Genomic DNA, 15,699 nt, shown 5'->3' on the forward strand with positions numbered 1-15,699 from the left:
AGAGTCTTACAATATCTCTTTACTTATAGCAAAGTACGGAAATACTAATAGATACAACATTGATTTTACCAGCCGCTGTAGTTTTAAAAGTGTTTTACATAAGCCTACATTTGATAGTATTTAAAGAATTTCTGTACGCAATAATACAGTTCAAGGGCACTTCGGTGGCATGAGTCATACCATTAAAAACTTCTTATAACTCTTTGCAAACGACATATATACAGTTTTGTATCTGCGGCGTCGCAGGCTCTGACAGGGTGTAGCGCTGTGTGCTGCAAACTGCATAAAGTTCGCCGGCTCCTAATTTTTCCTCAGGGTCGACCCTCGAAAACTTTCCCATGTTTGGGTATAGTTGCAAGGCAGCAGAGTTTTAAATTCAAGTGGGTAGCAAACCTTGGCTAATGAGCCTTACTAGTTTAGAAGCCAGTTATCGCCCTTAGTGACAACTGTTCCGCGGACTCCAATATTTGTGCCGCACCTGAAAGATCAAGAAATACTCGAGAAACTGCTCTTTACGAAAACTTTTACAATGATACTTAAGGCAAATTAATTAATTGATATTTAATGTTTGAAGAACTACAACAAATTCCCATATGAAACATAATATCCATAACAACGGATGATACACCTGGAAAAATAATTCCAGTATGTTTGATGATTCCAGCAATACATAATACATATTAATTGTTATTTTAATTGGTTTAAATTTGAATTTTATCAATAAAAAAGATAGATCTCTATAACTTAATTTGTAGCTTTAAATTACTTTTTTCACTCTTCAACTCACTAAAGTTAGAAATTAGTTTTAAAAAATGATGAATGTGCAAAAATTGCAATGCAAGTTCAGCAGGGGGTCTACCAAAAACCAGAAAACATGGCAAGGGGTCTACGAGACAAAACGTTTGGGAACCACGGGTTTAAACTCTAATGATTGTGGTTATTATGGATCATTAAAACGAACGTTAGCGGTAGGTGGGTTAGATGATTTTTTTTTTAAGTCTATTCTAAAGTTTGATTTTGTTTTCATATTTCAGAGACGTTACACACTTCGTTGACATTTGAGAACCTGGACATTTACTGGCCACACAAAGTGATACTGAATGCGTCTACATCATTTGGCGCGTCCAGCAATGTTCACTCTGATATCTGCAGATCCCGAAGTGATGGTCAGTTTATTTTATAGAAATACACTTTTGGTGTAAGCTTCTCAAATATTTTTTAGTATCATTAACCAGGGTGACCAACAATTTTTAAGTGTCAAGATATCCGAATATATATTCACAAGAAGCATAAATTGATGAAGTTATATGTTTTGAAACTCTTCAAATAACTTCACAACACTCTCAATTTATACTTAGACTCTTAGTTGGCAACAGCTTTAGTTTATAGGTGACTTTTTTTAAAAATGTGTTTGATTGTTCTGTATCACTATGAATCTATGGAACAAAGAGATTTAGAAATTAACTTTGTATGTTGTGTTTGCACTGATCAATGTCTTGTTCATATGTCTATTACCCGATATGTCTTGTGATTAGTGTCTGTTCATGTGTTTATGTCTTGTAATCAGTGTCTGTTCATGTGTTTTAATTATTAATCATTTAGACCCTCTAATCTAATGTCTTGTTGATTAGTGTCTTGTAGATCTATCTTCTCTGTGATGGTAAAATGTTAAATTTGTGATCTATAGACCCCTATAGTCCTATAGTAGTATAGTCAACTGAAGTCATTGCTAATGATTCCTCTTCTCTGTTTTTGTCCAGTTCCTGGCCTTGTTAGCAATGTGATAGTGTCGCTGCCTACAAGTGATCAACATGTTACTGTGACCTGGGAATGTCCAACAGAACTAGATCGGCATGGTGACATTCAGGAGTTTCATGTCAGTGTATCAGCTGAGGTAGGTATACACACACGGTTACCAAACTTAATAAATGTGTCAACCCCAAACACATTGATATTAACTTATTAAGACTTTTTCTTAATTTTACCTTCATCTTCTGATCAACCTAAACCGGGAGGATGGTGCAGGCAAAAGTAGCAGATGATCTGTTGCTTGGTGATGCCACATGTAAAGCTGCTTTAAAGATACCAACCTAAGAAGTGAAGAGAGAAGCAAATACAATAATGTAGAAAAGATCAACTGATATTATATTAATACTTGTTCATGATACTTGGTAGGCCTACTAGTCTATCTTTATATCTATGGCCTCCTTCAGTCATGAAGCATCTGTGGATAATCTCATATACATGAGAGAAATTATCTATGGTAGGAACAATGTGAAACAGCAGTCGCCCCCCCCCCCCAATCTGATCTATCAAAAGGAAAGACAAGTGCCGATACAGTTTGAGATCAACGGAGCTGCAGGCTCTGCCAGGGTGAAACACTATTTGCTCACTCTTCTGATTTTTCCTTAGGCTTGACTCCCAAAGCCTTCCCCATGGTAGCAGAGGTTTGAATTCAGTTTTCCTTCTTCTAGATGGGTGGGCCTACTATTAAACTATTAGCCTACTGGGGCATCAAATTTGGCTTACTAGTAACTTAGGCTATACATACACTTGGTAGGCCTACTGGGGCATCAAACTTGGCTTACTAGTAACTTAGGCTATACATACACTTGGTAGGCCTACTGGGGCATCAAACTTGGCTTACTAGTAACTTAGGCTATACATACACTTGGTAGGCCTACTGGTACATTATACTTGGTAGGCCTATTAGTAAATTAGACTTGGTATGATTGGTAACACAAGGCTTATTTTAAAATATCGCTGTATATGAAATTGTTCTATTTCTTTAGAACTGAACTTTTATCTTTTAAAATATCAGACAGAAAAGATGAAAACTACAAATATAATCTGTAACAGGGCCGGATTTAAGTAAGTGGAGGCTCTGGATCAGGATTTCGTGTGAGCCCCTATCCTTATTCACTTATTCAACAACTTTAATAAAAATCCACTTTATTATAATGCTTCGATGTAAAAGCTTGCCATATCTGAGAAGAAATTAAAAGAGTACTCTTAGATTTAATATCATTTTCCTTTTTTTTAGGAAAAAAAATACTAAGAATATTTTAGTAAAAAAAAAGTATGTTGCTGAGTTTGTGGAGGATCACTAAACTACAGACAACCAACCATCAAAACACATTTACTAAATAACACCTTAACAAAAGAATCAAATCCACTGGAGCTCAAAGTAGGCACGCTTGAAACAATTGAAAGCTATAAAAAAACAGCTATCCATATTTATACAGACGGATCGGCTTTCAAAGCTACCATCAATGCTGGTCTTGGTGCCTTCCTGGTCTTCCCTAAAAATAAACACTTTGAGATAAGCGCACCCTGTGGCGATTACTGCTCAAACTTCCAAGCCGAAATTGAGGCAATTACCATAGCACTCCAGACAGTGGAAAACAAATTATATGAAGGAGTGCAACCACCATCAGATATTGTTGTATTTACAGACTCCCAATCTACTCTACAAGCACTTAACAGCAGCACCTCAAACAGCCCAAGAGAGTTGACAACACTCATTGTGATAATCCATCAGATGATATCAAAATTAAATATCAATATCACACTACAGTGGATCCCTGGACACATTGGCATCATGGGAAATGAAAAGGCAGATAAGCTATCAAAGGCAGGTTCATCTATGGAACAACCAGATAGACCTGTTAACTACCTCACCCTAAGGTCAATGTTAGTCAACAATCACAAAGAGGAGTGGCTCAACCAATGGGCATCAGGAAACACAGGCAGAGCCATGTACAAAGAAATGACTACGCCTAACAAACTGGACAGTATTAACTTCCTCCCCCGCAAAGAACATTCTACAATCTTCCAACTAAGAACAGGACACACACCACTATTAAATTACCACCTGAACAAAATAAACTCCACACAACTACCCTTTTGCAGACACTGCGCCCACCCCTTTGAAACCGTAAACTATATCCTCTTTGAATGCCCCTCCCTAATCCACCTTAGGCAGACCCTACTTCCACTACAGCCCAACATAACCACCACCATGTATGGCAGTGCTGAACAACTGAAGAAAACAGCACACTTTTTTTCCTTGGCACAGTCTGCAAAAGATCTCACAGCTCAGCAGCAATAATGCTGGCTAGAAGAAGAAGAAGAATGTGGAGGATCACCCCTAAGTTGACACACTGCTTAAATCTGTAGCTGCATTTATGTATTATTAGTAGTAATAATTAAAAAAAAAGTAAAGGTTTCTGATCCATTGAAATTCTGACATACTTTTTTTACTATACTGTAATGGCCTCTCCTGCCCTCCTTTAAATCTGGCCTACACCCTCTGAGGCAAGGTGTCCTGGATTTGAGTCTCGGTGAAGGATGGGATTTTTAATTTCAGGATTTTAAGGATGCCCCTTAGTCTACCCAACTCTACTGAACTCTACCCAACACTAATAGTTACCCAACACTAATAGTTACCCAAAACCTATAGTTACCCAACACCTATAGTTACCCAACACTAATAGTTACCCAACACTAATAGTTACCCAACACCTATAGTTACCCAACACTAATAGTTACCCAACACCTATAGTTACCCAACACTAATAGTTACCCAACACCTATAGTTACTCAACACCTATAGTTACCCAACACTAATAGTTACCCAACACCTATAGTTACCCAACACTAATAGTTACCCAACACCTATAGTTACCCAACACTAATAGTTACCCAACACCTATAGTTACCCAACACCTATAGTTACTCAACACCTATAGTTACCCAACACTAATAGTTACCCAACACTAATAGTTACCCAACACTAATAGTTACCCAACAGCTATAGTTACCCAACACTAATAGTTACCCAACACCTATAGTTACTCAACACCTATAGTTACCCAACACTAATAGTTACCCAACACTAATAGTTACCCAACACCTATAGTTACCCAACACTAATAGTTACCCAACACTAACAGTTACCCAACACCTATAGTTACCCAACACTAATAGTTACCCAACACTAATAGTTACCCAACAGCTATAGTTACCCAACACTAATAGTTACCCAACACCTATAGTTACCCAACACTAATAGTTACCCAACACTAATAGTTACCCAACACTAATAGTTACCCAACACCTATAGTTACCCAACACCTATAGTTACTCAACACCTATAGTTACCTAACACTAATAGTTACCCAACACCTATAGTTACCCAACACTAATAGTTACCCAACACCTATAGTTACCCAACACTAATAGTTACCCAACACCTATAGTTACCCAACACTAATAGTTACCCAACACTAATAGTTACCCAACACTAATAGTTACCCAACACCTATAGTTACCCAACACTAATAGTTACCCAACACTAATAGTTACCCAAAACCTATAGTTACCCAACACTAATAGTTACCCAACACCTATAGTTACCCAACACTAATAGTTACCCAACACCTATAGTTAACCAACACTAATAGTTAACTGACATAAATTGAGGAAAACTAAAGCAGTTGGTTGTTGTGCTGGCCATGTCACACCCTTGTTAACCATTGGCCATAGCAAAAAGATGAGCTTTCCTTCACCTTAGAGATCGCAATGTCTGAAATGGGTTTTACTTTTACATACAACAGATTACTAACATGGTCTGAACAAAGTAAGAATTTAATTCAGATAATTCTTATTAAGAAAATTTCCTAATACATTTTTGATATTGGAATGAGAAATGATACACTTTTTGAAAACAAATAATTGATACAATATTAACAGTTGCATTTCTTTTTAGTCTCTTCAGAGACATGACTTGAGTGACACTTTAACTAGAAAACCCATACATTCCACAATATCTGCTGGAAGACAACCCTGCCAACGCCAGTACAGTTTCTCAGCCAAAATGTTTCCACAGATCAACTATACACTTCAGGTAAATATAGAAAGATAGAATGCTTGAGCTAATGAATTATTGTTTTCTACATTTATAAATTAAGACAACTACTAATTCAAATGACAAAATTTATAACTAATTCATATGAGAATGCTTTTTTTTATTTTAAGTCAAAACAAATTTTGATTTTATCTTGAGGGAAAGAGAAATATTAGATTTAATGATAAAAGTGAATACAAAATATAGTGTTCATTAAGAAATTTCTAACTAACAATCATCCATCCATCCATCCCTGTGGTGTGACAGCCGATGGAGGTCTCTGTCTTGCTTTATCACATCCCTCCATTTAGATCTCTCTTATTCCTTTCAACTCTACGCCCGAACCAAAGATCTGCCTCATGGCTACATGACACCCTTGTTAACCATGGACCACAGAAACAGATGAACTTTACATCATCTGCCCTATAGATCACAAGGTCTAAAATGGAACTTTACTTTTTTTAAAATTTTGCAAGGTTGGGGCTTTAAACTAGATACGAGCTTCTGCTTTGGCTATGGTTGGAACATTGTTACCTACACACCATTCCCTCTCCCCCCACCCCTCTATATGCAGCTATTGGATCCAAAGTGAAATGCAAATATCAACATTATAGCAATACATTTTCTTCCTTGTAGGAACATCTGTAATTTACAAGATAAAACAAGATAGAGATGTAGCAATATATATTTATTAAGACTTAATATAATTTTAGTAGATTGATGTACAATTTATTTACTATAACATTCTCAGCTTGACACTTGACAAATCAAAGGTAGAAATTTTACCCAAAACTCTATGGCATGTCTGTAGGTACTTTAACAAAGTACTTTCTTGCCCACTAAAAGTACCAAACAATTGATATCTAGCAGTAAGCCTATAAGTTTAGCTTTCTGTCTCAAGCTGTTTACCCAAGCTCTTGAAACTGTATTTGGGACTGAAAGAAAATTTATCACGAGGAATCTTAAGCAAACTTTGTTACGTTCATTGCTTTGTATGAAAAAAAACTAGTTCTTAATATATGCAAATTTAAAATAAAATATTAATATTTATGAAATGCATCTGTTCACATTAAGATACGAGCCAAAGTGAAAGATGTGGACCAACTGGGAAAACCTGAAACAAAAAGTATTTATTTACCTGCCCAAGGTTAGTACAATTAATAAACTCGTGTTTTTCTAAAAATGTTTGTGCACTGGCATATAAAATATTTATTTAATTTTAATTAAATATTAAAAAATATTTATTTAACATTTAATTTTACTTATTGTTCTATTACCTATCTATTATATCAAACAAAACACACTTAAAGTTTTAAGTGGATGGTTTTGTTATAAAACAAAAAAAAATATTTTTTTTCAGAAATGAAGATTATTATCTTATCTTAAGTAAAATTACTTATTGTTCTATTACCTATCTATTATATCAAACAAAACACACTTAAAGTTTTAAGTGGATGGTTTTGTTATAAAAAAAAAAAAAAAAAAAAAAAAATTTTTTTTTTGTTTTATAACAAAACCATCCACTTAAAACTTTAAGTGTGTTTTGTTTGATAAAACATCCTTACCCAAACATTCTGCAGAGCATGAGGTGATGGTTGAGGGCAGGTCTGATCCATTGTAATGAGAGTCTGGAGCACATACTACATGACCAAAAAAAAAACAACTAAAACAACCGAATTATGCATCCTATACTTCTTTCAAACTGAGCTTCCTTTGTAAAAAGGACGAATGCAATTTAATATCTAAAGTTAATTACCGGAACTGATGACTTTTCTCATACAGCAAGTTTTAGCAATAGTCCTTGGTTTCTATTCAATCCTTCATTCCTTCAGAAAACAAAACAAATAAACTCAGACAGGGAGGCTCAGATCTTAAAAATATTTGCAATGCTTTCCATATCAGGCAGTCCTTTTAAGGAGCTACTCTGGGTCAGGCATCTCAACATGGCATCTTGATTAAAAAAACAACTTAGAAAGACGTGCATCTTAGTTTGGTAGTTCACTCATCATTTTAGTAAACATATGATGTATTATTCCGCTGTTCCCTGTTCAGTTCTAAAAAATTATATTTTGATCGAATGATCTTGTTTAGAAAGCCTTAAGTAAAAATCATATTTTCAGCGATTTGGGTAACAATTGGACCTTCTTTGAATTGTTACCTTTCAAAAACCACTTTAAATTTGTTTACTTAATTCTTAGCTAAGTTGAGACACGTCAGAACAACATGATTTTATTGATATTTTTAGCAAATAATAAAATTATTTTTTTTTTAAGCTCCACTAGCTCTGCTGAATACAGATAACTTGTTGAAGCACTGGACATCTACTGACTCAACAAGCAATAGTTCCATGAGTGTCAATATCTGTCTGAAGACTTTGATGGACAACAGTCATGGAGAAATAGTAGCTTTTGGTGTTCTAGTGGCTATATGCCTGGATGAGGCTTGTGGAGCAGGTAGGTCTTGTAGACTTGAATGGTCAGATAAATCATGAATCGTTAAAATATTGTCTGCTAGAACACTACAAAGGCAGTCTGATATATATACATATCATAGTCCATAAGGTTGACAGTCTTTGGGGGTACTGATTATAGTTAGAGTATATTAAGATTTGTTTTTAATAATTACAATAACATTTTCAAAATACATTTTTATCACATTTTTGAAAGATAGCATACCATCTATTACCAGGAAAAGTTTGCAATATAGTGACAAAGTTAAAAACATGAGTGACCTCTTTGACTATGACATAAATTAAATTAAAAAAAAAACATTGATGGATATCACTTGCTTATTGAAAGGGAATGTTTCGTATGATTGACAATGATATGGTACTCAAAAGAATGGAACTTTGAACATGTTGGTTATTAAATCTATAACAGGACACTGTGCTAGTCACTTGATATTGTCCTTACTAGAGCATATTAATCTATTTTTCGGTCTTAAACTGTAAATCCTAGACACAGCTGAGCAATTTAACAAATGGCCAACATTCTATCAAGATCAACTAACATGGAGTCAAGCCAAGGAAAAATCTTTCACCCAAAGCTACCGAGCTACAGATGAGAGCTGGGAGCAATTCATACGAAAGAGTCACACAGGTAAGTCTAGCCACTGGCATGTTCCCAGTGCAATTAATTTTATAGTAGCAATCAATGGAAAATTGAAATCACATCAACTCGTTTATCTATGTTTGATTTAATAATAATAATTATCCTTGAGAAAATGAGTTTTACAATCATGAAATACAAATAATACATTATTAAAGCAAACAATGAACAATAGCACACAAAATGTACATTCATTCCCCAGTGTCTCTTAAACATTACATGTGAAATGGACAACAGGAAGTTACATTTGGCTCAACAACTTCATTGTCAAAGGAACAAAAGAGTTCTAGTCTCTATTAGTCTTTGTAATCAGTGTCTTATTTCTTCTTTGTGATGTTAAAATGTTCAAATCATGAACTAAAGAGTGATTTTTCTGAATAGCTAAAGAATTACTCAACCCCAACCAAATCTTCAAGGAAATTATCAAGTGGAATATAGAACAGACTTATTTATTGTGCAGGCAATGCTATACCACTGTATTATGCACATTTATGAATTAAATATCCCTAATGGAGAAAATAAAAATATTAATAATCAATTTTTTGTTCTAAAATACTAAATTTAAATTAACTTAGGAATTAGCATAAAAAATGTTAGAAAGTGATTTTGAAAAAAGTTTTTTGTGTATAGAGTTTAGAATTTCATGTTTAATTCTTTTTGTAATATCTACTGGATATATAAACTACAAATGTTAATGTTTTGTTGTTGATCTTTCAGAAAAAGTTAGCAATGTCAACTTTACAGTTGGTGACAATGCCAGTTGTGACATGTCCCATAAGGAAGTGTTTTGTAATGGACCTATATCACCTGGGCAGCATTTCAGGTAAGTTTTGTTTTTCAAGACACCTCTCCATTTTAAAAATCTTTTCTTAGAGATTAGGGATGTTTCTTCAGAAAATTGCAACCCTTTAGGTATTAATGTTGTAAACTGCACTGTTTACACTATTGGTTTTCATGGAAGGCTGATATGTATCATTTTCTAATGGCACTTTGAAATTAAGTGTTCTTAAATGATTTTTTCCTAGCACATAAACAAAGAAATGTACTTATTCTTATCATTCTGAGAATGTTTAGGTAGCTGTTGCATTTATACACTCCCACCCTAACTACTGCCTTGCTGTGCTGGCCAGTATACCTGATGACAAATTGCTAAGTTGCAGCATATTCAGATTAATGTTGCATGGATAGTTCTACAGAAGACATAATTCTACATACTCTCCATTGGCTTGTTGTGAATGCATGAATTAACTAAAAGTTGGCCACACTTTGTTATCAGTGCATTTACAACAAAGAAATGCCCTCGTACCTTAGTGAACCAATCACTTCATATGTCCCTCAGAGAGCTTTTTCCTTAATGCATTCCACATTTTCATTAAAGAACACAATTGTTTGTGGACTATTTTATAACAATCACCAATAGTTTCAAACTAGCTTGCTATTGTGAAAACCACTTTTTTTCACTACATTCAAGAAAAACATTAGACCTACTTGTGGCTGAACAGATTAAATCTTGTGTAGCAGTTTCCTATGGACATCATTCATAAGCCATATGGGAAGAATTGCCTAAGAAAAGACCTGGAGCAGTCATCCAAACAAAATAATACTAATAATATTCACAGCGAACTCAAGAAAAAAGATTGTTTAAAGAAATATGCTTTTAACACTAAAAAGATCTGATACACAACTTTATAGTTTCTTCTTATCTTATCTTATATAATACAAACGTTACTTCAAAAAAGAAGATGATTACATCCAACGCATCAAGCATTCAGTCATGCATATTAACCAATGACTTAAATTCTGCCAAGTCACTGGTTTTCCTGGCTAGCTCAGGCAACCCATTCCATGCTCTTAATAGCAATAGGGAAGAAGGAGTATTTGTACAAATTTGTCCTAGCATATGGGATGAGGGATGTGCCTTTATTTTTTGTGTCTTTATGAGTATTTTATTAAATTTTGTTTTTGTATTTGAAGATTATGGTTCAGTGTTTTATGTATAATTGCGACTTTACTTTCAAGTCTTTTATCTATCCTGAAGACTTTCTAAATTTAGTGATTTATCTAAAGGTGTTACTCTAGGTGTTACTTATAGTTTCGACCTGATTCAGTAACATGGCATAAGCCAACATGAGTAACATGGCATAAGCCAACATGAATTATTTCTGAATAGTCAAAAGAAAATTTTAGGACATTCATAGGAGTGTGTCAAGCATGCATTCTCTTCCCATGTTTTTAAAACATGTTTTTATATAGCATATCATGAAACTCATGAATTATTTATTCTTAGCTTGACCTTAAACAGGCAGCTGGTTTCTCAATTTCAGGTTTGTTAATGATGCTGAAGAAAATGCAGATTTGATAGAATCTCTCCTTTTTTTATATATATATACTGGATGCTGCAGCCAAAGAAGTACACATGGAAATTAGTGATGAAAAATAATTGTTTATGGGGGAGATAATATCAGATAATACACACAGCCAAGTGGTCAAACATTAAAAGAAATTGACTCATTTAAATATCTATGATGGAACATATTAGAGCGGGGGGAAGGGTTAAAAGAAATAAAAACTTGTTTAAGCCTAGCATTCTATGTCAGAAGTAAATTGTGGAAAATCGGAAAGAGTAATATCACCTTCCAGTAAAATAAAACCTGTATTCTTTGCTAGTGGCTTCTTTAGTCCTATAGCATTGTGAAAGTTGTTTTGATTTCTGATGTTCCTTCAGATTTGAAGATTATTACATCCTAGCCCAAACTTGCTGCTGGACAGGAGGGAATGACAACAGGCGAGTTCAAACTCATGACCATTGAGACCATAAAATGATTGTTGGACACTGACCAGTGAGGCTGCAAGAAGAATTCAAGCTTTTGAGAGTATATGGTACAGAACACTCCTGGGCATCAGATATTAGGAAAAGAACAAACTTAAAGAAGAACTCCTCATAAATGTAAAGGTACAGTGGAGGGAACATTAAGAAAGTGTCATCCAAAGAAAAACTGGCTGGATAATATAAAAAAAATGAATCTGACCTCACTCTTGATATTCTGCTAAGCACAGCTGCTAACTGAGAAGAGTGAAGACATTTTGTTTTGCAAATCATCCCAGCACCCTCTTGATGTTGATAATAGGCCAACTAGTCTTTTGTTTAGTTCATTAACTACCAGTTCATCTTTTGACTCATTGCTTCTGAGAATGAGACACCAAACATGGCAATGTCTGCTCCATTATCTCAGTGATACATCAAGTGAAGCTAATCTCTCCTTCAATGTCATATGAATGTCTATGCTTGCTGTTAAGTCTCTGCTGACTTTGCAATGGGAAATTGTTAAATTTTTGCCTGTATTTTGAATAGAAATAAATTAATATAAATCAAGTTTTTTTTTATTTTTACATCCAAACAGACTTGAAGTATTTTCTTGCACCCTTGGTGGCTGTACTTCAGTAAGTTTACCAAGGCTATTTTACTCTTCCCGTAAGTATATACCTTGTCGTTCAATATTTTACTATAGGACTAATAGAACTTACGAAACAAACACAAATCTTTTTAAATGATTATGTATGACATTGTCAAGCACATTTCTAAAGATTGATTCACAATTAACTTGATAATTTGAATGATAAATATTAATTTTGGATAGAAGTTGGTTATACTAGATAGTAAGATAGACATGGCCAATAGCAACTGAAATCTACAAAAATAAACTGCAACTAAATTAATATTTCAATCTCTTCTATAGAAGATTTCAGGCAAGGATTTTGTTGCACTTTATGTCTTCCTATTATTTTTAATTTTGTTTAATAAATGTTTTTAAAGTCAATGGCTCCTATTAGCTATTTTATTTTCTGTTGTGGCCTGCATATTTAGGTAAAAATCCAACCTTTGACTTCAAAAAAAGTTGTTTTTTTTTTCATTTGTTCTAATTTCAGCTGTTCACACTGAAAGTTCTTCCGACTCAATTGTCATAGGTGGAGCTGTAGGTGGGATGACTCTAGCAGCTGTAGTGCTCATCATTGTAGTAATCATCAGACTGAGACGTAAACTAAACAAGTAAGTTGTAACTTTATTTTAATATAGAAAGTAAGTTGTTACATTATCTTATTTAATCAAGTAAGTTGTAATTTTATTTTAATATAGCAAATAAGTTGTAACTTTATCTTGTTTAATCAAGTAAGTTGTAACTTATTTATCAAGTAAGTTGTAACTTTCTTATTTACCAAGTAAGTTGTAGCTTTATTTCATTTATCCAGTAGTTGTAACTTTATATCTTATTTATCAAGTAAGTTGTAACTTTATCTTTTTTATCAAGTAAGTTGTAACTTTATTTCATTTGAGCAAGAAAGTTATAACTTTATTTCTGAATCAATTTGTAATAAAGTGCAGCTCAATACAAATGAAGGAAGACAATGGAGTAAATAAAGAGAGCATTACTTGATCATTATTCTATTTTATATACATTTTAATTTAAACATAAATTTAAATGTAATGTAAAAAAAAAAAGAATTAAATGATTTTTTGACTTTGTTGGTTTCAGATTTCACATATTAAGTCATTGTAAGAAACGAAACAGTGAGTTGTCCCAAGTGGTAGCTCTGAATGATATAGACGTTTGCAAGGATGATGGGAAATCAAAGTAAGTAGTTGTCATGAGAATCTCCCTCTACCAAGATTTAATGGCCTGTTTTCTGACCTAGACTTCATATTGCTTTTCAGGAATATCTTCAGCTTTTTAAAACATGTATTAGCTGAAAATATTTGAAAAAAATGTTTTGCTAAAATTAATTTTTAAAATTATTTTCTTTTCAGACCAATTAAAATACGAGAATTTGAATCTACATGGTCCAAGTTAACTGCAGATGAGAACACCTTACTGAATTTAGAATATCAGGTAAGTTAAAGTTTTAATTTTCAAAGATTTCTATGACTCCTAAAAATGGATCAAAAAAATGTTTATCAGTCTTACTAAATAATATATATATATACTATCATGATTTTTTCAAACTGTGCTCCTTATAAATGAACTATGATACTCTCTGGCCTCTGATATACCAATGTATTTTAACTCTTATTTTAACTATTTCTACTTTAAAGTGCCATAGACATAAATAGTTTCTACATATGCCAACTAGGATAAGAATCATTTAGTTAAAATGCCACATAAAAATGAACAAATTTTTCTAGGAGCTGGATGAATTAAGTCCAATCTACTCCATGGATGTTGGCTCTGATCTGGATCACAGAGCAGACAACAGATGGACTAACATTATCCCTTGTATGTTAAAGAGTTTTTCACTTTACATCATGAATATTATAATAGATTAAAAATAATATAAAATGATTATTATAATACAAAAAATACATAAACTTTGCTAAATAAGAATGTGTAAATACATGTTTAATGAAATGTTTGTAAGAAGTAGTAGAAGTATACATTCTTGCCGCAGGTTGAAATTGTATTAGCCACATCTATTGAAGGTCTCTTCAAGACAATGATAACAAAAATAATCAAAACTTAATATCTTAAAGTGAAGGATCTTCTGAAATCATATTATGATGCATTATAAAAAAGCAGAGAAAAAAAGAAGAAATGAATAAAAACATCCACTTCTGTTTGGTCTTCTTTAGCTAGACCAGCGTTTCCCAAACTGTGTTCCATGGAACCCTAGTGTTCCACAAGACCTGAATAGTTGTTCCTTGAACTACTGGAATAAATAATTAGTATCTCTCTTAAAATTAGCAGTCTTCTGCTAAATACTCTGAATGTGCCAAGAGTTCCATTAAGGAAAAATGTGTGTAACACTGAGCTAGATCATTGAAATCTAGAAACACATAACTCCTGTTTGATGGTCTGTGGTTGGTATTTGGAAGAAATCATTGGTTTGATGACATTTACAGCGTTCTCAATTTTTTATAATAATTCTATAAGAGGGAAAGAAGTTAAAGAATTTCAGCAAACATTGTACTAGAAAAATAATCATCAAAACTTTAGTTTGTTTTATTGACTAATTTAAATAGTTTTATCATTTGATAAAAGATGATGTCTTTAGAAAATAATAATTTTTTCTAACATCCTTTAATTTTGCAGTTGATCACAGCCGAGTGAAACTAAAAGTCATCCCAGAGGACCCACACGCACAGCATGATTATATTAATGCTAATTTTATATCGGTAAGTGATGGTGTCTTGTACAACTGGAAATCAAAAGCTTATTAAATGTAACAGTGCTATTCCATACAAGAAGATGATTCATTTGTATTAGAGCTAAAGTTAGGTGCTCCCATGCCAAAGCTAATGCTGTCTCCTAAGTCTCCTTAGAGATTGATCATAGCCTTGGTTTTCTATTCAAATAATTATAATAATTAAATAGACTAATAAAAGAACAATAAAATGAAATAAATTGCCAACTGAACCTTGTATGACTACCTTAAGGTTTAGACTTGATAAGATTTGCTGATAGATTCTCTACTTTCTAATCACTTTGTGCTGTATGTTGTTGGGTGGTTGTTAAATCTAGTTAAGTGTAGTGTAGATAATGTTGATTACTTGTAATGTTATCTCTGAGTTTCATAAGTAGCCTACAACTCACCACAGAACAAACAGTATTGAATGAAATAATACAGCCTATTTAAACAACAATTTATTCTAGAAAATAAGTGCACTGTTGACAAGGTCACTATTTGCTACAA

General features: G+C 33.4%; 1 protein-coding gene across 3 annotated transcripts in view; it reads left to right on the forward strand.

The window, feature by feature from the left end:
• LOC106074838 (receptor-type tyrosine-protein phosphatase eta-like) overlaps positions 1-15,699 on the forward strand; it is a 49,425-nt gene that overhangs the window by 23,724 nt on the left and 10,002 nt on the right. For all 3 annotated transcript variants that reach the window (XM_013235711.2, XM_013235712.2, XM_013235713.2), the window contains exons 13-25: positions 1,035-1,166; positions 1,761-1,894; positions 5,771-5,908; positions 6,983-7,055; positions 8,182-8,361; positions 8,866-9,006; positions 9,733-9,838; positions 12,417-12,487; positions 12,943-13,063; positions 13,548-13,646; positions 13,820-13,901; positions 14,195-14,285; positions 15,099-15,181. In XM_013235711.2, the coding sequence (XP_013091165.2) occupies positions 1,035-1,166; positions 1,761-1,894; positions 5,771-5,908; positions 6,983-7,055; positions 8,182-8,361; positions 8,866-9,006; positions 9,733-9,838; positions 12,417-12,487; positions 12,943-13,063; positions 13,548-13,646; positions 13,820-13,901; positions 14,195-14,285; positions 15,099-15,181 (1,451 nt within the window). The remainder of the gene's footprint in view (positions 1-1,034; positions 1,167-1,760; positions 1,895-5,770; positions 5,909-6,982; positions 7,056-8,181; positions 8,362-8,865; positions 9,007-9,732; positions 9,839-12,416; positions 12,488-12,942; positions 13,064-13,547; positions 13,647-13,819; positions 13,902-14,194; positions 14,286-15,098; positions 15,182-15,699) is intronic.

Source organism: Biomphalaria glabrata, chromosome 6 (genome assembly GCF_947242115.1).
Source record: "Biomphalaria glabrata chromosome 6, xgBioGlab47.1, whole genome shotgun sequence".
NCBI lineage: Eukaryota > Metazoa > Mollusca > Gastropoda > Planorbidae > Biomphalaria > Biomphalaria glabrata.